At 44.3% G+C, this 25,511-nt stretch overlaps 1 protein-coding gene across 1 annotated transcript in view; it reads right to left on the bottom strand.

Moving 5' to 3' along the window:
- Positions 1–8,269: 8,269 nt before the first annotated feature.
- The window catches only part of BTBD7 (BTB domain containing 7), a 101,694-nt gene continuing 84,452 nt past the window's right edge, over positions 8,270–25,511 (bottom strand). Inside the window, exons 7-11 of the mRNA XM_032180384.2 lie at positions 24,694–24,837; positions 22,498–22,687; positions 19,510–19,688; positions 16,867–17,328; positions 8,270–13,823 (exon numbers count right to left, since the gene is read on the bottom strand). Of these exons, the coding sequence (XP_032036275.1) occupies positions 13,008–13,823; positions 16,867–17,328; positions 19,510–19,688; positions 22,498–22,687; positions 24,694–24,837 (1,791 nt within the window). The 3' untranslated portion in view covers positions 8,270–13,007. The remainder of the gene's footprint in view (positions 13,824–16,866; positions 17,329–19,509; positions 19,689–22,497; positions 22,688–24,693; positions 24,838–25,511) is intronic.

Below are 25,511 nucleotides of genomic sequence, written 5' to 3'. Positions count from 1 at the left end.
TTTTCAGATTGCTTTTAGTATATTTAAGTCTACACAGCCTCCTTCTGCAGGTTATAAGAAAATGCAGGTGGGGCACAGTGGCTCACGCCTGTAATCCCAGCACTTTGGGAGGCCGAGGCGGGCGGATCACGAGGTCAGGAGATCGAGACCATACTGGCTAACACGGTGAAACCCCATCTCTAATAGAAATGCAAAAAATTAGCCGGCGTGGTGGCGGGTGCCTGTAGTCCCAGCTACTTGGGAGGCTGAGGCAGGAGAATGGCATGAACCCGGGAGGCAGAGCTTGCAGTGAGCCGAGATTGCACCACTGCACTCCAGCCTGGGCGACAGAGTGAGACTCCGTCTCAAAAAAAAAACAAAAAAAAATGCATAGAGGCGGACATGGAGGTTCACTCCTGTAGTCCCAGCTACTTGGGAGGCTGATGCAGGAGGATTGCTTGAGCCCAGGAGTTGGAGGCTATAGAGTGCCGTGGTTGCACCTGTGAATAGCCAGCCACTCACTGCACTCCAGCCTGGGCAACAGAGACCTCATCCTTCAAAAGAAACATAATAGTGTATTCTAACAGCTCTTCCCGCCCGGGGGTCCTGCCCTCAAAGCAGAGGGACTGGTTCACGACATTGGGTAGCTCATTATTCTGCTGTTCTATAAAATGCAGCCTGATCCGAGGTCCCCTGAGCAGAGCTCCTTCATCCCCCCGACTTCACCATACCCCCCGGGGTCTAATAATTGGGGTCTAGATGAACAGAACAAAGCAATGGGCTGGGCTGTGACCAGTCACAGTGTTCAGGTACTGCTGTGTGCAGAGGGAGAGAGGGCTGGAGCCCACGTCCTGAGGAAAATGTGAGGTCCACCCTACACAGTAGCCATTATTTCTAAGTAAATATAAAAGCAACCCAAAAAGCCAGTACAGTGGCCCATCTTTGGCCTCCCCCCAACTCCTGCTACATTGGATGTGGACTTATGATCATTACCCATGGTGAGTTCAGAGGCCAGATTGCAGAGCGCAGGGTGTGGGCTGCAAGAACAGGCCACAGTTGGCACTATGTGAGGGGACAAGGAGAGGGAGTGGCTGCAGAAGGCCAGTCCAGGGAGTTGCTTGTTGAAGTTCAGAGACACTTGGGCCAACACACATTCTCAAGGTGGAGCCATTGCTGAGAGTGGACCGCAGGTGACGTTGGAGCTGTTAGAAGATGAGATAGGTTGGGACAGAAGGACCACCAGACCCGGTGGTGGGGAGATGCGGGTGAGGGTGTTGGAATGAGGCCTCAAAATCGAGGGAGTTCCATTGGCAGCCTCCATTTCCCTGGGAGGTGGGAGGGGAGGAGTGAGCTGGAGCACGGCTCAGGTAAGAGGAGGTGGGGGGGAGGAGTGCGCTGGAGGGCGGCTCAGGTGAGAGGAGGGGGCGGAAAGTGGTCCGGAGGAGAACACGTTAAGGCTGACCCGCAGGACTCAGGCACGCCGAGCCACGGGAGGCTGGGGACCACAGGTACCACGGGGGCGTGGCTGTCTTCAGTCTCTCAAAGCTGAAGATGGACACACTGTTTATGGGTTGAGTTGGGTGGAGAGGATGGGTCACAGCTGGGCACGGTGAGACGGCTGCCACCTATGGAAGCTGGGCCATCCTGGCAGGGGAGCAAGGAGGCCAGAGTTCCAGAGGAGGACCAGGGAGAGGCTCTGGACAAGAGGCGATCAGGCCTGAGAGCGGGCAGTGAGGTTAGGATTTCAAAGATGGAGACATTCTGGGGACAGGGGAGAGCTGTGCCATGGACAGGTAGCTGGAGACGGTCTAGGCAGCTACCAGGATGATACCAGGGATTGGAGGGAGACGACGTTAGTGAGGTTGGAGCCAAAGCCTTCAGGACACGAAAGGAGTGACTGGGGGTGGCAGCTGCAAGGGTGGGAGTGGGACACTGGGCCGTGGGGGCTGGAGAGGTGCTGGGGTGTTAGAGACGTCACCCGCCGCCCTTCCTGACACAGAGTCCGTGGAAAGAGCGGGAAGGAGCCCACGTCCTGGGAGAGGGCTAAGTGGGCGAGGAGGAGCTAGGAGGGCAGCCAGGACAGGAGGCAGGAGGGGAGGGGTAGGAGCACAAGGACGCTGGCACTGGGGGGCGGGGAGGACATCCTGAGCAGGGTGGGGAAACAACCGTGGGTGCGATCAGGGGACTTCTGCAGGAAGAAGGCTGGCGAATGACTCGGGAGAGAGGGATCGGCAGGCACAGGGTCACCTGACTGCAACTCTGCAAAGAGCCCAGTCTCAGCAGCCCCGGGAATGGTGGGATGTTGGGGGCACTGAGTTCTCTCGGGATCACTTACAGTCGGACTTCCCAGGGACTCCCCAGGGATTTCAGTGGCTCCGTTGGAACATGGAGAGATGGGAAGAACAATTGCTTTTAGTTCAGTCTCAGAGGGCAAGGAGGCATTTATGGTGCATCTGCTAGAACAGGGGTCCCACGATACCGTCCATGACCCGTTAGGATCGGCGCCACACAGCAGCAGGTGCGCGGCGAGAGTTATCGCCTGAGCTCCGCCTCCTGCTAGATCCGGGGCAGAATTAGATTCTCATAGGAGGAGAACTCTATTGAGAACCGCGCATGCGAGGGATCTAGGTTGCGTGCTGCTTATGAGAATCCAATGCTAAAAGTAATGCTCTTGAATCATCCCGAAACCACGTCCCCCACCCCTGTCTGTGGAAAAATTGTCTTCCATGAAACCGGTCCCTGGTGCCAAAAGGGTTGGCAACGGCTGTACCAGAAGATTCCAGAGATGGAGGATATTTGTGGAGCTAGCTAGATGAAGGGTGAGGAATTCCAGGAGAGTACAGGCGTCAACAGGTGCCCACAGGACCCCGCAGCAGCCCTCCAAGGTGGGTATTAAGGAGGAGTTTCTTCACCTGAGCCTGAGGATGACAACTATTGCACAGGGTGACTCGAGGATAGCGAGTCAGACATGGAAAGTTCACGACCAGCGCTCAAGAAGCGCACTCGCATCTCCAGCTTAAGGATGAGGAGACTCAGGCGCTTTGCCCCAGCTTCCACAGCCAGGAAGCGGCAGAGCAGGCCCAGCCCTGGCCCTGCCCTGCAGGCACCCCGGGGATCCCGCAGCCCAGGCAGGCCTTCCTCTTGCCTTCCTCCCTCCTCCCAGGCAGGCTTTCCTGGCTCTGCCGCCTCACCCTCTCTGAAGACCCCGCACAGGCCAGCAGCGGGCACAAGAACAGTCCCCAAAGCTTGGAGACAAGGCATGACAGCCCAGAATCCAAGGCTCTGCGAGATGAGGCTCAAAGCACCGGCGAGCTCTCCGAGGGGCACAGTTTAGTCCCAGGCGCGGGGAAAGGCACTGGGCTGGCACTGGAGGAAATGGACGTGGTTGTATGGAACTGGTGAGCTCTGGGTTTCAGAGACAGAATAAAAAAGGATCCGCGGGCAAGAGGCTTGGAGACAGATGGACCTGTTGGGTGGGCCATGGAGCTAAACTCCAGACTGGGGTGACGCCCGTGAGAAACCCCAAGACGTGAGTGCCATGTATAAAGCCAGATGTGGAGCAAGGACAGTTAGCTGACCACAGGGAGCGTGGAAACACATGACTCGCTTCCACACTTTCTGTGAGAGGACAGCCTTGAACAAGCAGAGCAAAAGCAGGCGAGCACGGGCGGAAGGAGCCGGGAGGCCCTGAGGGCGTGACCTGGAAACTATTCATAGCACACTGCAGGCAATCTATGCAGGACAACCAAGATACAGGGGCCCCAACGCCAGAAACGACCATATGTCTCAATTCATTTGCTTTTGTACTTTTAGGTGGGGGATGGTAGATTCTGGAAACTATGGACTGGTGACCTGACAGGTGTCCCCTAGAGGCTTCTAAAACAAACTAGCAGCTACTGTGGAATGATTTCTGAACCCCTGGAGAGAGGAGCTGCAAGTAGGAAGTGAGGAGTCCTTAAGAACAAATGATGCAACCCAAATGCCCATCAACAGTAGACTGGATAGAGAAAATGTGGCACATGTACACCATGGAATACCATGCAGCCATAAAAAGGATGAGTTCATGTTCGTTGCAGGGACATGGATGAAGCTAGAAACCATCATTCTCAGCAAACTTACACAGAAACAGAAAACCAAACACTGCATGTTGTCGCTCATAAGTGGGAGTCGAACAATGAGAACACATGGACACAGGAAGGGGAACATCACACACGGGGGCCCGTCAGAGGGTGGGTGTTAGGGGAAGGATAGCATTAGGAGAAATACCTAATGTAGGTGACGGGTTGATGGGTGCAGCAAACCACCATGGCACGTGTACACCTATGTAACAAACCTATACGTTCTGCACATGTAACCCAGAACTTAAAGTACAAAAAAAAAAAAAAAAAAAAAAAAGAACAAATGATGCAGAGCTGACCTCCTTCTGCTGTTGATAAGTCAACCAGCTTCCCAGGGGACGAGGGAAGCCTATGTATGTGACAAGGTCTCTCATGACTGGCCCACAAGATGACAGTAATGATGACCCCACCCAGCTTCCAGGGACAGCTCGGTCGGGTCTCCTCACTCCTCAAACGCCTTCAGTTTCCCTCCTCTCCACCACTAAGCTACTCAAAAAGGCTGTCTACACAGATCACCTCCCACTCAGGCTCACACTTGCCCCACCTGGCTTCTCTCTCCAGCTGCCACCAAACTGCTCTTCCAAACACCTTCACCTTGAGGCTGACCCAACTCGCCTTAGGGGCCTGATCTTCCAAAACCTCGGAACAGCAGCCACAGGGTTAACTTTTGGATAGCAGTAAAATTCAGCTTTAATCTCTTACCTTTAATTAACTTGAAAAAGTAATACCTGCGTATCATTTAAACACTCAACCAGAACAAAAAGGATGCCATTAATTGGCAGTTGCATGTATTGTCAATGCCCCTCTCAAGAGGGAGTCCTGTGCACATTCTTGCAGATTTTTTTTTTTTTTTTTTTTGAGACTGAGTCTCTCTCTATTACCCAGGCTGGAGTGCAGTGGTGCAATCTTGGCTCACTGCAATCTCTGCCTCCTAGGTTCAAGTGATTCTTGTGCCTCAGCCTCCGGAGTAGCTGGGATCACAGGCCCCTGCCACCACACCCGGCTAATTTTTGTATTTTTATAGAGATGGGTTTTTGCCATGTTGGCCAGGCTGGTCTCGAACTCCTGACTTCAAATGATCCACCTGCCTTGGCCTCCCAAAGTGCTGGGATTACAGGCATGAGCCACCGTGCCTGAATGTTTATGTATGTATTTGCATTCATTCCTTTTTTTTTGTCTTCTCTCCAAATGGGAGCGTATGGATGCATTATTTTGTATACTGCTTCTTTCACTTCATTTATTCTAAAGATCACATTCCCTCTTTTCTCAAGTTGTCCTAGCCTACCTAGTCTTCTGTGCAGCACACTGCTGGTTTTCTTTCTGTCTGCTAGGCTGCCTTTGGCCAGCAACTCCCTCCAGCTGGCTTGGGAAGTTTGGAGTCTCCCAAGTTCATCATCCAAGCCCTCTTTCATCTTCCTTTAAACCTTTCCCCTAATCACGCCATCTATTCCCAAGGCTGTAAGTGCCACCCATATACGTGGACAACCCCCACACAGCCTCCAGCTAGAATCCTTTCCTCTGACTCCCAGCTGACACCTAGTTGCCACCTAGTAGTTGGCTGCCTGGCAATCATTCCCAAGTCACCATGACCAACACTAACGCCATCTTCCCCCCAGATCTGGCTCCCCCTCCTTTCCCACAGTGAGCAAGCACCTAGTCATGCAGACACAGCACCGTCAGCAGATTCCGAATCTGTTCTCTTTGTTGGCTGCTTGCAGCTCTCCTCTGGACGGCTACGCCAGCCTCCTGTCTGGACCCCTCAATCTACTCCTGCTTCTTTTCAACCACTTCCCATACAATAGCCAGAGTGATTTGGAACATGCAAATCTGGTGAACCACGCCCCAGCATACGATGCCCTAGTAGCTTTTGAGTTGCCATTATAGCCAACTTCAGAAGCCTCACCCTGCCCTAGGAGGGTCCCATACCCCCTCTCACTCCCCTGCGCTCTGTCCAGGCTCAGTCTCTCCATGGAGCCCTCCCTCCCCACTCCTCGCCCGGTTGCTCCTTCTCTTCCTTCACCTGCACCTTCAGGTCACTCCCACACGAAGCCTTCCCACCCCGGGACCAGTTAGACATGGAGCCTTACCTGTGTAGTTCTTCAATGTCTTTTCTTCTTGGAAACTCAAAAATGTTTTGAGTGGGTCTGTGACTGTGTTGTTCACGACTCTGCTGTCTCAGCATCCAGCGATGTTCGGAAAAACGGACTGGATGAACAAATGATTGCCATCCTTGAACCTGCTTCCACCTTTTGCACATTAGATTCCCCCCCTGCCGGGACCACCGGACTTCCTGGTGCGCAGAACAACACAATGGCTGAGGACTCGGGTTCTGGAGTCAGGCTGTCCGGGTCTGACCCCACGTTCTGCCAACTTTCTAGCTGTGTGACCTTGGACAAGGTGCTCAGTATCTCCGGGCTTGTTTTTGTCTTTTGTAAAATGGCACAAATAATAGTACTTAATTCACAGAGGATCAAAGAGTTCCTAACTCAATGAGGGATTAGAAAAAATTACATTAAGTGTTTAGTGCTGCTTCCAGCATTTCTCCTCCTGTTCATTCATTCCTGGTCCATTTCAAGCTGGTCTTCCCCTTAGCTGTGATAATTGCCCTGTATTTTTTGTTTGTTTTGAGATGGAGTCTCGCTCTGTTGCCAGGCTGGAGTGCAATGGCGTGATCTTGGCTCACTGCAACCTACGCCTCCCAGGTGCAAGCGATTCTCCTGCCTCAGCCTCCCGAGTAGCTGGGACTACAGGCACGCACCACCACGCCCAGCTAATTTTTCTATTTTTAGTAGAGATGGGGTTTCACCATGTTGGTCTCAATCTCCTGACCTCATGATCCACCTGCCTCAGCCTCCCAAAGTGCTGGGATTACAGGCTCGAGCCACCGCACCTGGCCTTGTTTTGTTTTTAGGACAAAAGTCATTTCCAGCTAGAGGTGAGTTTCTGAGACTGGGGATCCTGTCTGTTTGGTCTGCTGCTCCATATTCCCAGACTCCGGGAGGAGTGGACTCAAGAAATATTCCCTAACGGATTGAGGAGAGGTAAAGCCTAAAGTGGCTTGGGAAGCTAGCCCGAGTTCATTTTTCCAGGAATAATCCACAAGTACAGAAATGAACGTTGATTTATTCAATTTTCTTGTTTAGATTTAAGAAGCTCACCCACAGAAACCTTAGATTTTATCTTTATACCCTTCTGTTAAACCTAAGATGGTTACAAACTATAAAGCAATAACTTGTTAGTGAGGCATGAAGAGTGAGATGCTAGGACAGAATTTAGCACTGAAATGATAAAAAACATTTTAAAGAGCTCGCTGGTTGCAGTGGCTCCTGCCTGTAATCCCAACACTTACAGAGGCTGAGGGGGGAAGCATAACGAGCCCTGGAGTTTGAGACCATCCTAGGCAACGTAGTGAGACGCCCCCCGCCGCCCGTCTCTACAAAAAATTTTAAAAATTAGCCAGGCGTAGTGGTGTAACACTGACTGTAGCCCCAGCTACTCAGGAGGCTGAGGTGGAGGATCATTTGAGCCTGGGAAATTGAGGCTGTAGTGAACCGTGATCACACCACTGCACTCCAGCCTGGGTGACAGAGCAAGACATTGTCTGAAAAATAAAAAATAAAATAAGAGCTCTTTTCTAGCAATTTTAAAAAATGGAAATTAGAAAACTTTCCATTTTGCATGTTTTTTTTTTTTTTTTTTTTCTCAGAATCCTAGACTCTAGATCATGATCTCATTTCCTTTTGAAATTGGAAAATATTACTGAGCCTGGATGTGAAAGCAAAAGCAAAGCTCAGAATCTAGGCCAGATCTCTGACCCTCGAAGCACCCTGAAGAGCAGGACACAAGCCCCAGGTGCCTGGTTCACGTGGGTGCCATGCTGAGCTTCCTGCAATCCTGAAGACCCCTGTGAGAGGAACTTTCCGCTCAAATTTGTAAAATAAAATGTCTCAGAAATGTCTCAATGAAATAATAGAAAATAATGAACCTGATGATTCAGAATAAAATGTGTGATTTCCAAGAAAACGATGATGATGATGATGATAAAATGCCTCTGAATGATTGAAATCCTAGAAACAGAGAACATCAACCTAGAAAACCTCCCAATTCTACCCTCCAGGGGTGCAAAGACTATATGCTCCACTGCTAAAACAGACTGTATCCAACTCAGCAGATTCTATACAAGCCATTTATTTGAAATGCCAACTATATGTAGGATAAAGTCAGTGTTACATGCTTATCAGTAACAGTAGAAAAATAGAAGCAGTGAAAACCTCTGTACAACTGTAATGGTACTCAAAAGAGAAATGTATCATTTTACAATGCTTCACACAGACGAATTCAAGTTTGGAGGTACCTAAATAAAAATACTATATATTTCTTTAAAAATCACTATGTACAATCGAAGCGTAAACAAGTTTTACAAAGTACTGGTTATGCAGGTTGTAGAAAACACTTGCATAGGACATGAAATCAGTTTAAGAAAAATTTCTGAGCCTTTAGCATTGAAGGCACTTGACTTTATACCAGTAACAGCACAACCACAAGAAATGCAGTGTTGTAGATGATTTTCCACCTCTCTGAAGTACAGATGTGGTGCATACACAGCAAGGAGAGTTCAGGAACCTTTATCTCTCAGCCACCCCATTGAAGAGCAGGACTTGGTACCGCCTGCCCATGTAACCCAGATACACAGTTACGTGTAGGTACAGATAATGAAGCTTCCAGAGCTTATCTGACCTCTTAGACAGAACTCACATAAACACACAAATACAAGAGGTTATTTTCAAGACACACACGTGCAAGTAATCTTTCTATAGAAACGGCCACAGCATTATAATATTCAAAATATGGAAGATTGACAGTCTGAGGATTTTCTAGAGGAAAAAAAAAATCAAAAGACTTGCCAAAAGGATAACTACCTAACAGATATGACAATCTACAGGACAAAAAGACAACATGTCACCAAATATCGTTCATACAACAGCGTTAATGGAAAACAGTAAAACGCCTTTTAGCAGTGTGCATGTTAAGTCTTTTAGTAAGATTATCTGTAATGAGGTTTGAAAGTAAACCACTTAGTAGGCAAAGTAAACCACCACAGAACCAGGAATAGCACCCATCACTGCTGCTTTAAGAGTCACTCCAGAAAGCTGAAAGTCAACTGAACAATGAAAAAAAGTCAAAGAAGCATTTCCCTTTGAATTCAGTCCTAAAAATAGGAATGCCTTACAATTAATTTCAAAATAAGTATCTTACAAGTGTTTCATGAAACATTGTTTTCCTAAAAGGCAAATTCAACATTATGAAAATATATATTTTGCCGGGTAGTTACTGAGAAGTGTCAATCCTTTCAACTCTAGCAAATGATGCATGCAGGTCGGCTTTGAGCCCCACTGCCACTGGCGCGTTTCCAATTTGCCTTCTGCATCGGCACCTTAATGCAGATGTACAAGGACTAAGCTCATTGCTAGAATGGCAACAACAAACCAAAACAAAAATCCAATGAAAGATGGCAGGTATAATAAGTTTCTGAGGAAGCAAAACCAAGAATTAGTTAAGGCTTCATAAAGAATTCTATAAGAAGACTTAAATGTCAAGAATTCACTGAAAAGCCTGAAAGCCTGACGGGTTATTGCAGTGTCAGGCTAGCTGAGGTCTAGGGACATGTTCCCAGAAAATAAAGCTAAAGGGGACATGTGAGAACGGGTGTGGAAAACTTCAACAACTATGTTTCAAATACTTTTTGCCTTTCATGCTGCTGTTTTTTTCCTTAGGAGCCACGGGTGACTCTGAACTTAAATTATTTATCAAAATCACAAAACTAAAACAATAACATAAGAAAAAAGACCAACAGCATCTTTAAGAAACTTGAACATCCTCTCGGCTCTAGCATGTAAACGGTAGTTCTCTAACCTCAACGCACAGCGGGCACTGGAAGTGGTGATTGTCCAAACGGCCTGATTGTCCACGATCTCAAAAGGAGATCTGGTATTTTTGTGATTTGGTTCTCATTAAATTCCTATACCAAGTAAAATGCCAGTTCCCATGGCCTAAATTTTATTTGATACATATATATGCTTTTTTTTCTGAGAGCAACCTTACTCAGACTTCACATTTATCTTAGTACAGCATTAAAAAAGATTTAATAGATGGGTTCAAAAGCCAGAGGCACGTAGCTCTTCAGCCTACCCTAGTAACCATGCTTCACAAGATACATTAAAAGTCCACTAACACCTAACCTAACGCAGACAAAACCCACGCCTGTTTACCTTCTGCAAGTCACATCAGTCCGCAGTCCCACAGATTAAAGCAAGTTTTCCCTTTATACACAAAGTTTTAGCCAGGTAAGCTACTGTATGATTAAAAGCAAACTTTATAAACTAAATAATCTTAGGAATAGTGGCCACTTACTTTTATAATTATATTTCAGGGATATGAGAGAACAGTTCATGAATTTTCAGAAAAATGAATGTGTGGGATCAACAACTCTGGTCTAACATTTGAAGGGGGAAAGGGTCAGGGATGAGTTTTTCTCCCCATCCAGATTAGGTCTGTTGAGTCTTACTTGCAGTACTGGCGCAGTACATGAACATGTCAACATACATATGTGGTAGAAACACACATCAAGGAACACGACAGCATTCGCTTTTGTTTCTGCAGACAGACAGAGACTGGGCTTCAAAACACACCGTCTTCTATTATGAGTCAAACTTCTTACAAATGAGAACAGAGGCCTACGTTTTTCTCTTTAAAAAAGGAGCCACGAATGCGACGCACAGCCGACCTGCAGATTAGTGTTAACTCTGGGAGCTCGGGAGCTTGCACCACCACCAGCATCACCGAGCGCACCCGCACAGCAGCTAACCAGTCAGGCAGCAGAACGAGGGGCGGCAGTTTGCCGGTGCGTGCAGACACACGACATGTTTCCCATCGTGGAGACTATCTACTGTTCGGGTTTTCTAAAATGTCAGATTATTCCTGAGTGTATATCCACAGGGTAAAGGAGGAAAAGACCGTAGAGAAACTATAGTTTTGGGAGAAATCAGAGTTGTTGACACCCAGTAGAAAACCTATGTACTTCAAAGTGCATGTAATTCATTTATCCGGTAGCTCGTAAAGGCTCCCTAGCCCTGCATAGTTTTCGAGTGAGTGTGAGTGATTCATAGTTTTTTATATATATACATACATAGAAAAGAGGATCCCAAATATCCTGCAGAGGAAGGAATGCTTAGAAAGCCTCTTTTCTTCTAAGTGCTACGGCTGTGTGTTTATGTGTTTGTAAAAATACAAAGTAAATGCTCAAATAATGTTGAAGTGATTTAAAAACTCAAATACTCATATATTTACATTGGAGAGTAAGAAAAAAAACAGTCCTTAGCTCACACATTGCCCTTCCAAGGGAGAGGATCCTAAAAGACCCCACGTGCTCAGTGGTTTAGTAAATGCCAAACCAGCGTCCCAGTGGAGTTCAAGTAGGACATGTAGTGTTTAACTGAAAACAATTTTTTTCCTTTTTTCTGTTGGTGAGAAAGCATTATGCATTACACAACACCAAAATTTAGACATACTTTGAAAATTGTTTAAAAGAAAATGTACGTTTACAAACACCAAATAACATCCATGAGACTGAAGCCCTTTTGTTTTTTTCCCATAGAGAGCAAGACAGTTAAAGGCAGCAAGCAGTCAGTTCCCCCATCGCAGCTGGAGAGTTGATGCTCAGAACCAGAAATTCCGTCAGTGTGACCTTTAAGTTACTTCTCTATTTCCACTGCCTTTTTTTTTTTTTTTTTTTTTGAGACAGGGTCTCACTGTTGCCCAGGTGGGAGCACAGTGGTGCAATCTTGGCTCACTGCAGTCTCAACCTCCCAGGCTCAAGCGATCCTCCCACCTCAGCCTCCCAAGTAGCTGGGACTACAGGCGCGCACCACCACGCCCGGCTCAATTTTTCTTTTTTTTTTTTTTGTATTTTTTATAGAAATGGGGTTTTGCCATGTTGCCCAGGCTGGTCTTGAACTCCTGAGTTTCAGTGATCCGCCCGCCTCGGCCTTCCAAAGTGCCGATCACAGGTGTGAGTCACTGTGCCCGGTCTCCACTGCTTTCTAATTCCAAGGGATGCGATCTGTTTAGAGCCTCATCTGGTGACTCTAATCCTTATGACCAGAATGTGCAGGGATTCTGACTGCATCCACACTGTGGAAATGTAACAGCTTTAGCCTGGGCACAGAAGGCTTTTCTCCTTCCTGTTCTTTCCTGAACCAGCAAACTTCAGGACCCTGACCGGACTCCCGCTGGAGGAATGAAGCCCAGCTCCTAGGACTTATTTAAAAAAAAAATGACATTAGATTTATGGAGGCTGAGCGGGAAGATCTCTGAACTAAAACAATTACTGAAAAGAGAGGAGCATTCTGATGTGCTGTTCTTTGGAATTTCTATAATTAAAAAATAAACACAGAACTATTTCGTAAGAAAATACATCTTAGTGTGCAATCCAATGCACATGGATTGGTAGATGAAAGGTAAAATGCAAAAAAGTATGAAAATACAGTCCTTTAAATGTGGCAATAAAGTTTAACATACTGATATAAAATCAATACAGAGAAAATAAATGTACAAGTGCAAAAAAATTCCATCGTTTGTAAAGAGAAATAAAAAGTGCCAGCCTGCTTGTTCTTAAAAAATGCTTCCCGACATAACTGTTCAAACAGAAATTAGACAGATGCAACATTTAAAAAAAAAACCAACCTTCTTAGCATGCCATGTCTAATAAACACACATATACACAAAAACTAGAACAAAATCATGTGAAACCGAGTTATCAGCTGGCATTGATAAACTGGTCTGTAAGTTGTTGGGTTACATCATAAAATGGGATGTTTCACATCTCAGGCACAGACGACTTGGAGGTTGCTCTCAGAGGGCAGACTTTTTGTAGAGGAAGTCTGGCTTGCTTGGTGACCTCCTTCCTCTGCTTACTGAATCTTCCCTTTCCAAATCCGTATTTCTCTGAGCTCCATGGCCCAGGGACTCACTGTCTGCCAGTCTTCTACTGGATCTCTCTTCGGGAGCTTCAGAGCTACATGCAGAAAGTGAAGGTCTGTTAGGAGTCAGCCCAAAAGTCAAATCAGTTTCTACTGCAGTTCGTCCCCTGACATGGCCTGGACTGGTATTAGCATTTTCTGGGGCTGCCAAAGGAAAGTCTGACCGCTGGGGAGGTTGCTCAACGATGTCCAGGTTTATCGGCTCATTCTTTTGTCTGTGTAGATGCCCGTCAGGGGAAAGTGGATATTCTCTCCTAGCTTCTTCCTGTTTTTTAGGAGACGTCTGACCAGGTAGGTAGGCTGACTTTAAGCCACTTGGTGATGCCTTACTGTGGCTGTACAAATCGGGACCAAAATATCCACCTTGCGAAGGGGAAGGGGTGCGTCTGCTGGGAGCAGGAGTAGAAGGTCTGCAAGCAGCATTTGAGAAGTCATAGAAATCCGGATATTCCTGTGGATTTTCTCTGGTGTCTGTTTTTTGCTCTAGTGTGTGTTTTTTCCGAGAAGTGTGTGTATGTCTCTGTGGAATACACGACAGATGCTGGGGAGGCCCTGGTCCTGCTTCAGAAACCGACTGGCTTAATTCTGTGTCTACAGCAAGCTCTGGAAGCCTCCTGTCCTTGAGTGACAGTGTGGACACACCCACCGCGATGTCTGGCATCAGATCATTCAGCACAGGTTGTGTTCGCTGCAGACAGAGACAAAAATGGTGGGAGGGTTAAAAAAAGGACCCATCCTCTGTAGACATGATGTTCACTGATTTTGTTTCCCAATTATACAAGTAACACATGCTGATTTTTTTTTTTTTTTGAGACAGAGTCTCGCTCTGTTGCCTGGGCTGAAGTGCAGTGGTGCGATCTCAGCTTACTGTAACCTCTGCCTCCTGGGTTCAAGTGATTCTCCTGCCTCAGCCTCCTGACTAGCTGGGATTACAGGTGCCCGCCACCACGCCCAGCTAATTTTTTGTATTTTTAGTGGAGATAGGGTTTCAACGTGTTAGCCAGGATGGTCTCGATCTCCTGACCTCGTGATCCGCTCGCCTCGGCCTCCTAAAGTGCTGGGATTATAGGCGTGAGCCACCGCTCCTGGCTGAATTTTTAAGAATTACAAAAATATAGAAAGCTATAAAGGCAAAAAAATCACTCCAACCTTTTGAATAGAGATACCAGTGTTAGTATTTTGAGGTCCTTTTTTTTTTTTTTTTTTTTTTTTGAGACAGAGTCTCGCTCTGTTGCCCAGGCTGGAGTGCAGTGGCGTAATCTCGGCTCACTGCAAGCTCCACCTCCCCAGTTCATGCCATTCTCCTGCCTCAGCCTCTCCGAGTAGCTGGGACTACAGGCGCCCGCCACCACGCCCGGCTAATTTTTTATATTTTTAGAGAGACGGGGTTTCACCGTGGTCTCGATCTCCTGACCTCGTGATTCACCCGCCTCGGCCTCCCAAAGTGCTGGGATTACAAGCATGAGCCACCGCGCCCGGTCGAGGTCTTTCTTTTTATGCTTTTCTCCTTTGCATATAATTTTAATGAAATTTAGTACATATATAATCTGTCACTAAATCTTTGAGATCACCATTTTAAATTATTATGTAATGTTCTACTGCATCAATGAATCATTACTTAATCATTCTGCTACTATTGGACATTTAGGTTGTTTACCATTTTTCATTATTATAGTCAAGACTGCAATGAACATACAAATAAATTACCTTTAAAGGGAGTTTTATTTAAAATATGAAGTAGTAGAACTTTTGTAATTGTAGAACTGAGGGCCTGGGCCAACAGAATGGGAATCTGGTTTATCAAACATGACCAACCTTCACCATCCTGGGGTGGGGGAAGCAGGGAGGGGAGGTAGAGAGGTCTAAGAAGGCGAGAAAGGCTTTCTGTGCTAACAGTGCTCCTGCAAACATGGTGAACCTTCCTAAAAACGATCGGACTTTCTGTCACAGTGTGGCACACACCAATCCCACAAAGTGACACAGTAGAGGAAGGGCAAGGATTCTCTGTATGCCCAGGGAAAGCAGCATGACAGGAAGCAGAGTGACTATGGTGGGAAGACTAGGCTGATTTTCCCGAAAAAGGCTAAAACTACAAAGATTGTGCTGAAGCTTGAGTGCGCTGAGCTCAAATGCAGATCTAAGAGGATTCTGGCTATTAAGAGATGCAAGCATGTTGAACCCGGAGAAGATAAGAAGAGAAAGGGACAATTGATCCAGTTGTAAGCATCATCTTTTGTTTCACGGTAAAGATAATAAAATCTTGAGGTTGGCCAGGCGCAGTGGCCCACGCCTGTAATCCCAGCATTTTGGGAGGCTGAGGCGGGTGGATCACGAGGTCAGGAGTTCAAGACCAGCCTGACCAACACAGTGAAACCCCGTCTCTACTAAAAATACAAAAATTAGCCGGGTGTGGTGGTGCGTGCCTGTAATCCCAGCTACTCAGGAGGCTGAGGCAGGAGGATTGCTTGAACCTGGGAGGCAGAGATTGCAAAGAGCCAAGATTGCACCACTGCACTCCAGCCTGGGCAACAGAGTGAGACTCTGTCTCTAAAATAAATACATAAATAAATAAATAAATGAATAAATAAATAAAATCTTGAGGTTATGTTAAAAAGAAGAGAAAGGATCATAATTTGACAGAAGCTTCCAATAAGTCATATTTTAATGAAGCTTCCCTGAACTGATAGGTGAATCTTTTTCTTCTAACTTGCTACTGATAGCATGTGACTGAGTAGGAAGACTTAAAAATCTTTTTTTTTTGAGACAATCTCCCTCTGTCATCCAGGCTGCAGGGCAGTGGTTTAATCACAGCTCACTGCAGCCTCAACAACCTCCCAGGCTCAAGTGATTGTCCCACTTCAGCCCCATGAGTAGTTGGGACGGCAGACATGTGCTACCACACTTAGCTAATTTGTTTGTTTATTTGGTAGAGTTAGGGTCTCACTATGTTTCCTAGGCTGGTTTTGAATTTCTGGGCTCAAGTGATCCTCCCACTTCAGCCTCCTAAAGTGTTGGGATTACAGGTGTGAGTCATGGCACCTGGCCAAAAAAAAAAACCAACAAAAAAAAATCACTCTTTCTTAAGTATATTATATAAAATCTCTAATACAGTGCAAAATCAAGCAAGGAATCCTCTATCAATTTACTACCTACTAGCCCTGGCTACTGTGATTCTAAGGGAAGTGGGGGCTCTGCTGATGAGCTTCAGAGGCAGAGGCATGTCTGAGGCCCTGAGGCCTCGTTTTCTGCTCATCTTCTGAATGGGGAGTTTTTTCCACATTATTCCTGATAATTCCACATTATTTCTGTACTTAGCTGTAAGTAGCTTTTGCTTCTTGTCCCATTAAAGCATGTGGTAGAATAGTGGATTTTACAGAATAGTAGAAGTTAGGGACAAATTGTAGACCTGTGCTTGAACAGAAGATGAAACTGCTATATTCCTTTATGTTGCTCAGTAACCCCATTCCTTCCTAATCCTGCCAAATGAACATAAAGATAAGAAGATACCCAACTCCTCCATATACACCTCTTGGTCTCTCTCCCCCTGTCTTTTCTCATTCAAGTACACTAGCGTTTTTTCCTCTTTTCCATACCCCTCAAGTCTATGCCTTCCACTTGTCAGCAATACTTCTGGGCACTGCTGAGTCCCAGTGGGGCTCTTGGGGCCAAGAAAATTGCTTCTAATACTCCACAAACCGAATTTGAAGCAAGTTACTGAAGTGTTGACTTACCACTTGCTTCTCAGATGCTGCTGCTGCTGCTGCTGTTGCTGTTGAGGTGGTGGTGGCGGCAGCAGCAGCCACCGTCTGTCTGCCCAGTCCTGCAGTGCTGGTACAATCAGGCGGTGCAGCTTTCACACTCGGCAAGTAGACTGGGGGAGGGCCAGCTTTAGGAGCTGTTCTGGAGTGGAACAGCGAATGATTACAGGGATAAGAAAATGAACGTGAAGGGTGCTGACTGGGAGGTCTTTGTTTCCAGCCTGCTTTGAGTTGGTTATGGATTGGGGTAGCTGGGGGGTGGTAGGGAGGTGGTGGAGGGGGCAAGGGTGGATGGAAGGCCACAAAAGAGTCCAGATCTGTAAACATGGTTTCTGCAGGAGGGGTACTGTTTACGCGACATCTCCCAGGCTGTCTCATTGTCAAGAGTGGACTTTCATCCCCAAAACGTTCATCAGGAAAGAATTTGTGAGGATTCTAAGAAAGATTAAAAAAAAAGGATATTAGCAGATTTCATAAGTGGAAATTTATGGGCTGAGAGAATTAAGTGAGGTACTTAAGAAAACCACAGTCAGCAAGAATAAAAAGCATAATATATTTTTCTAGGCCAGAAGCCCAAGAAAAAAATCACCTTAGTTATAGTACAAAGGCACAGAGTGCAGCCTAGGACACAGCCATGAAAGAAAGCTGCTTGATCGAATGCTCCACAAGCAGGTCACTCATCTCAGATTATGTGATAGTGCAAAAACTGGTAATAAAACCAAACTCTAATATGTCTTTGCTAAGAGATTAACATTAAATGCCAAAGGGAGAAAGGACTACAACTGAGGATGTTCTGGAAACTTTCTGACAAAACATCTATGCCTGCTCTGTCTGAAATAAAAACTACAAAATACTATTCGTTACCCATTATACATGACTAAGTCTGACCAATATTTTGGTAAACATTAAAAAAGAATATGTCATGCAATTTAAGATACCAAATTCAGACACAATTTAGAATGGCAAAGGGAAAAGAAATGAGTAGAAAACCAGACTATATATTTTAAGGAGAAAAACTGAAAAAATGAAAATCAACAACCTAAAACAAGAACCTAAAAATATTCAGTAGAAAATTAGGACAGTAGGGGGAAAAAGAAGAAAAAGAACCTAAAAATGGTTTGCTGACTTGCTGAAGAACCCTATGCCACGTTTATTCATTCATTCATTCATTCATTCATTCATTCATTCATTCATTCATTCTTTTTTTGAGACAGGGTCTCATTCTGTCACCTAGGCTGGAGTGCAGTGGTGCAATCATGGCTCACTGCAGCCCTGACCTTCTGGGCTCAAGTGATCTTCCCACCTAATCCTCTGAGGAACCAGGGCTACTGGCACATACCACTATGCCTGGGTAATTGATTATATTTTTTGTAGAGGTAGGGTTTTGCCATATTGCCCAGGCTAGTCTTAAACTCTTGAGCTCAAGTGATTCACCTGCCTAGGCCTCCCAAAGTGCTGGGATTACAGCCATTGTCTCCAGCCTATCCTTTTTTGTTTGTTTGTTTTTGAGACGGAGTCTTGCTCTGTCACCCAGGCTGGAGTACAGTGGTGCAATCTTGGCTCACAGCAAACTCCGCCTCCCAGGTTCAAGCGATTCTCTTGCCTCAGCCTCCCAAGGCTGGGACTACAGGCCCACACCACCACACCTGGCTAACATTTGCATTTTTAGTAGAGACAGGGTTTCACCATGTTGGCCAGGCTGGTCTCGAACCCCTGACCTCAAGTGATCTGCCCACCGTGGCATCCCAAAGAGTTGGGATTACAGGCGTGAGCCACTGTGCCCAGCCACATCCTATCCTTTTAAAGGGTATGTATTAAAGGGGTTTGGAGTTTGTAGCAAGAAAATGAATCATCTAACCAGATGAAATTAAATTTTATTTAAGGCTCTTATTCAGTGGCTGTGATCAGACTAGTTTACAAATTCTATCTTAATTGCAAAACCAGTGCTATTGCTTTTGTATCTAATAATTACTAGAAATGAGTTTTTTCTTTTTTCCTGGTAGGTTAAAAAAGAAAGCACTGTTTGATTCTCACGCTTGGGTTTGAACCCTCATGCAAGAAATTTCTTGTAAGATGGAAAACAGAAACGAAAGTGGGCATGTGAAAGGTGTATAAGTGTGGTAGTAGACCAAACCTCAAACCTAGTGACCAAACAAGGAAGAGAGGACAGTGGAAGTTCAGAATTTTCTACTTCCATGCCATCTCTGTTTGGGCATGCACACTGTGGAATTTTTTAGCAGTCCCCACTTGTATGCTTGCTACATACCAGAAATAAAGCTGCTGTACAATAGCATTCTGGATCTTCATAACAATTTATGTTACAGGTAAAAGAGCTGTTGATGTCCAGGGTGGTTAAGTAACTCATTCCAAGTTAACCAACTAGTAAGCAGCAGAGCTGGGATCTAAACCCAGTTCTCATTCTAGGTCTCTGCTCAGTCCACTCCATGACGTTGCCTCTCACCAGGAGGGACTTGCAGGTTATCAAAGACACCAAAGGCAGTGAAAAAGCATACACGAAGAAAAGGAAATAAGCCAAGGACTCGTCAGGATGTCTACAATACTGCCTATCTGGTGACTGAGGCTCCCTATTTTAAACAGTTTAATGTCATTTCCTACCTGCAACAGCTCTGCAGCAGCATCTGCAAGACCAAACTCTCTTAGCACTCGAATCTGAATTTCATAGCTGACAGTAGCACCTTCCCCGCAGTTCAGGGCATAGGCCCTCTGCACCTGCTCCGTGTGCCGCAGTTCCTGCAGTCGTCTGACCATGTCTTTCATAATGAGGAGACGAGGAACTGGAAGGAGAAAAACAGTGGGCAAGCAAAATTCCTGAGCTACACAAAAGATGACCCCGTGAGCCCAAGGGAAAAAAGCATGTATTTCATACCAGAATCTTGTAAGTTTTTTAGATAGTATCTTAATTTCCTGTGAACATATTCATTTACATATCTCTAATTATTTTTCAAGGTTTTAAAATTTCACTATGCCCAAAAGGTTCTTGATCATACTGAACAGCCCGAGTTGTATTATTTTAGTTTACAGTTCAAATACAATTTTACTTGCATGTATTCTTTTCTGAATCTCAGGATATTTCAGAAGTCTTTAAATATATTCATTCTATTATTCAAATAATTTTTTGAGTCCTGACTATGCACCAGGGATTGGACTTGGATATTAGGGTGCACAGAATGAAACACACGATTCCTCTTCTCAAGTTTCTGGCTTAGTGATATGAACTAAACCAGAAGTAAACAAATACAATATAGGGTCATAAATGTTCCTGGAGAGAAATATGCAAAGGACACTGAGGGACTGGAAGGGGCACCCAGCCAGACGGGGGACAGACAAGAAAGGCTTCAAGGTGTACACAGAGCAGATTCTTGAAGAATGAAGGGAAACCAGATGGGCAAAAAAAAAAGAAAGCTGTCTGAGAAGAAGGACTGGGTATGTGTAAAACATGCTGAGACAGCCTGGCAGAAGTGGTTGGCATGGCCAGCAGAACTTAGGGTTCAGAGCTGTAAGCAGGAAAAGTGTGAAGAGAGGAGGCAGAAAGATGCCTACTGGCAGATCATGGATAAAGAATTTAAATTGTATCCTGTGCACAACAGGCAGTCACTTTTGCAGGAGGATGACAGGATCAGAGCTGTGAACGAGTGCACTCTGATGTTAATGTAAAATGGGCAGGCATGCTGTGACTGGTAGGCTAAATCAAGCTTGCTGTCTGCCTTTGTAAATAAAGTTTTATTGGAACGTAACTGTACCCATTCATTTAGGTACTGTCTATGGCTGTTGTATGGAGTTAAGTAGATAGAGACAACAGAGACTGTATGACCTACAGAGCCTAAAGTATTTACTATCTGGCCCTTTCTGGAAAAAGTATGCCGGCCGACAAGCTGGTGTAAAAGACAGAATTTTGTGTAAGATAAGAGGCGGGAACACTGGTTAGAAACCTGAAGTAGGGCTGTAGCTGTAGGGCTAGAGAGGGGATGGAGTCTATAAATATTTATGAGAGAAACTGACTAGAGCAGTGATTATTATTTTTTAGGGATAAAAGGAACTGGCATTTACTGAGTGCTTACTTTGTGCCAGGCAAACTCCTGTGCATATTACTCATGATGCTTCATTAAATCCTCACAATTCTAGAAAGGAGGTATGAGCCCCAATTCATGGATGAGGAAATTAATGTTCAGGAAAGAAAATATTAATACCATGTTCAAAGTCATACAAAGTAACAGAGCCAAGATATGAGCCCCCTAATCCTCTGCAACAAGCTGTCTATCCTTTCATGAATGTGGTGTGCAAGGAAGTGAGAAGAACCCAGGATGATACCAGAACAGGACCATACCTCATTAGCTAAACAATAGAGAGACAAGCCGTATTTTTCTGAGCGTACTTACTTGAGAATGTCTAGACTTTTGAGATTGAGTTCTAAGATTAAATTATGCTGATTTTCAACTGCATTAATTCAAGCCTAAAAAGCCAGGCTAATTAGCAAAGCTTCAAAATCTGCATAAATCAGCTAAAGAAATATTTCTCTTCATGCTGTTAACTAATGTATATTTCAAGTAAATATGCAGTGGCCAAATTTGATAAGGTAACAACTGAAGAAAGTCATTAGCCCCAGAATAAAATATATGTATTCAATTAAAAGTTCTGTCACTATGTCTTTTATTCATCTTTAATTACAATAGACATTTATAAGCAGAAATAAATAGTGCTATTTCCATTGCTATAGTGTGCTGGTTTTTATTTTGAATCTTGCAATGGCAATTAGCAAGAGCTAATGACCATTAGATCATTGCTGACCACCAGATCATTGTTGCTTTTTTTAGACTTCTTTGGTTAAAGCCAACATTTACTGATGCTCAGATGTTTTCGGACATGACAGTTATACCCTGATCGATAGCCAATTCCCCTAAAGTCATAAGACATAAACCTGTGCTACAGTAAAATTCACAGAGCAGAGCTTGAGAAACTGGATCTCTAGGAAACCCACAGTGATCACATTTTGGAAGGCCACAGACTCAAAGGTATAACAGACTAGAAAGGCCATAGCCTTAAAGGTATGATAGGGCATTTGACCCTCCCAAAGGGTCTTGTAACCTGAGAAATACCCTATAGTGATAAAAAAAAATCTGAATTCCTCTAAACCAGTGGTTCTCAAAATGGGTGACTTTGTCCCACAGGGCACAACTGGCAATGTCTAGAAACATAAAAATGTTTCCAAAAGGTTTTGCACAGCGGTGTGCATGCATGCATATATGTGCTCCTAGCATTTATTGAGTACAGGCCAGGGATGCAGCTGACCACCCTACAAAGCACAGGACAGCTCTCCATTAACAGAATAATCCAGCCCCAAATGTCAGTAAGACCAAGGCTGAGAAATTCAAGGGTAAACTCATAAACGGTATACACTTAGTAATACAAAATAAAATATAAAGCAAAAGTTTTGGCTTAAAAGTATTTATTCTTTAAGGAGAACAAAGCATAAAGGGTATTGAAATGTGGAGAGAATTAGCATATACAGAGAGGCTCCAACATCAGCAATTTCAAAAAAATAATAAATTATTCATTTAATTATAAACACCCAATATACTGCCTTACCTGGAATTTCGTTGGCTACAACTGAAGGAGGGCTTGACTGGTTGCTGCTGATCTGCTGGTGGCTGATCATGTGACAACACTGTGGCACGGCATTATTGACCATGTAGAGCGTGTCTGGCACATTGGACATTCTAACCATTCGCAAGCGCACAAGATCTGTTTGTTCCACCATCATCTCATCTAGCACTGACTGAAATAATCATTCAGTATTAAAAAAACCAGTCAACCTTCCTCTGTTAAATCACATTTGAAGGAAGATTATTACTTCCATCAAATAAAAAGGGAATTAATTTATTTCTATTTTATAAATGTTAATATTAGTGGTGAAAGAAAGTTCCCCTACATCTTTAACTTTTAAAGACTCTTTTAGGAGCATCTTTGAAAAGACACAACCATCTTTTGAAAAGTCTGCTTTTAATTAGAAGTATTTGAAATGTGAAGGAAGGATATAAAATTAATCAGAAATAAATTACACACAATATTATAATAAAACAATGTATACACGTGCTAAATAACGAATCCAACAAAGTGCTCAAAATACAAAGTATTCAAGATTGATAATCAAGGCCGGGCGTGGTGACTCATGCCTGTAATCCCAGCACTTTGGGAGGCTGAGGTGGGTAGATCACCTGAGGTCAGGAGTTCAAGACCAGTCTGGCCAACAAGGTGAAACCTCATCTCTACTAAACATGCAAAAATTAGCCGGATGTGGTGGCGGATGCCTATCATCCCAGCTGCTCGGGAGGCTGAGGCATGAGAACTGCTTGAACTCGGGAGGTGGAGGTTGCAGTAAGCTGAGATCTCACCGCGGCACTCCAGCCTGGATGACAAGAATGAAACTCCGTCTTAAAAAAAAAAAAAGATTGATAACCAATTCAAGAGACCTAGAAATAAACCAAATTTCCTTTTTTGAAGAAAACAGAAAAATGTTGCCTGGGCTGGAGTGCAGTGGTGCCATCATGGCTCATTGCAGTCTTGACCTCCCAGGCTCAAGCAACCTCCCACTTCAAGCCTCCTGCGTAGCTGGGACTATAAGAGCATACCACCAGGCCTGGCTAGTTTTTTTTTTTTTTTTAAATTTATTTTTATTTTTTGTAGAGACAGGGTCTCACTAGGTTGCCCAGGCTGGTCTTGAACTCCTGGACTCAAGTGACCTTCCTGCTTCAGCCTCCCAAAGTGCTGAGATTACAGGCGTAAGCCACCATGCCTGGTCTAAAAATGAGAAACATTTTGAGGCAACTTGATTGTATACTCATTGAGTATACACACTGTTTGGTCTGTTAAATTTACTTCAGAAAGCTTCATAATGATTTCCTACTTTCAAAGACTGTCAGTTCCTCAAAAGGCCAAAGTGCTTTTTTTTTGAAGACTGGTTCTTACTCTGTCGCCCAGGTTAGAGTGCAGTGGGACAATCATGGCTCACTGTATAGCCTTTGCCTCCCAGGCTCAGGTGATTCTCCTAAATCAGTCTCCTGAGTAGCAGAAATCAGGGTGCAAGCCACCACAACAGGCTAAATTTTTCCTTTTAGTTTTTGGTAGAGTTGGGGTTTTACCATGTTGCCCAGGATGGACCCTGGAAAGTTCTTATGGCTGAACATCTAATAAAAATTAGATGTTTCATTTTCACATTACCGTATTTTCTGGGACAGTTCTTTATGTTACAATATACATAATGCCAACTAGTTACTTAACAGGCCTGAAATTTTTTCTTAGTTTGTGCATTTATTCTAAAACTAAACATAATTCCCAACAGTCAGCTATTGCAGAAATATGTTACAAGAGGTCATGGCATTCCTTTAATTTAGTCGTGGCATTCCTTTAATTTACAAAGGAAGTAAAAAAGTGGGCAATCTTCTTTCAGAACATTTCCCTCATGCTCAAGATCACAAAATAGTGACAACCATTTTCAGTGAGTGGTAACAATTTGCAAGGCAGTTAACAATTTGCAAGGCAACTAAAATGAGAAAAACATAAAATGCATTTTAACATAACCTAAGTTTTAAAAACATGCTTAATTAAAATTAAACATTTTAGAAAACTATTCTGTTGAGTAGTCAAACTAGAACTTACTTTCATTTTCCCTATTGTTGAAAATATAGGCTATTTCCAAATATCTAAGTAATACTTAACAACGAACCACTTTGTGCATATGGTTTGTAATAAAGTAGTCTACTATCTTCATATGGTTTTCATTACCTTTGCTTCTTCCACATAGGGAGAGAAGAGTCGAGGACGAACATAGATGCCAGCATTTTTTTGCCGTAACCAGGCATTTGACTTCCCACCTTCTGTTGTAGGAAGCATATCTGATGGAGGAGTACTAATCAAGCCTCTTTTCATCTAAAAAAAAATTTTTTTTTTTAGATAGAAATCTGTGTAGTACTACAATACTACTAAGATAAATAAAAATATTTATAACTATAAATAAAAATATGCAAACTTTATCATTTAAATAAGAATTCAGAAATGTATATGAAATTTAGAAATACCTCAAATTTTTTTTTTTTTGAGACGGAGTCTCACTCTTGTCGCCCCGGCTGGAGTGCAGTGGCGTGATCTCGGCTCACTGCAACCTCCTTCTCCTGGATTCAAGCGATTCTCCTGCCTCAGCCTCCCGAGTAGCTGGGATTACAGGCCCTCACCACCACGCCTGGCTAATTTTTTGTACTTTTAGTAGAGATGGGGTTTCACCATGTTGGTCAGGCTGGTCTGGAACTCCTGACCTCGTGATCTGCCCACCTCGGCCTCCCAAAGTGCTGGGATTACAGGCATGAGCCACCGCGCCCGGTGAAATACCTCAAATTTTTAATAATATTTAAAAGATTTGCAATAAAAAGATACTGTAATTTCCCATTTTTCTCTAAATAGAGGAATATTTTTAAAAACAAGAGACACATTAATTAAAAGGTAGTTAAGTTGGACTAAAGATCAGAACTCTTAATGAAAGCCAATTTTTTTTTCTTTACTCATCTAGGAACAAATTCAGTCCCCACCCAACTCCTCAAGACAAAACG

This window comes from Hylobates moloch, unplaced genomic scaffold, assembly GCF_009828535.3.
Source record: "Hylobates moloch isolate HMO894 unplaced genomic scaffold, HMol_V3 SCAFFOLD_16, whole genome shotgun sequence".
NCBI lineage: Eukaryota > Metazoa > Chordata > Mammalia > Primates > Hylobatidae > Hylobates > Hylobates moloch.
Note: the sequence above shows the minus strand (reverse complement) of the source record. Positions and strands in the feature narration are given on the sequence as shown.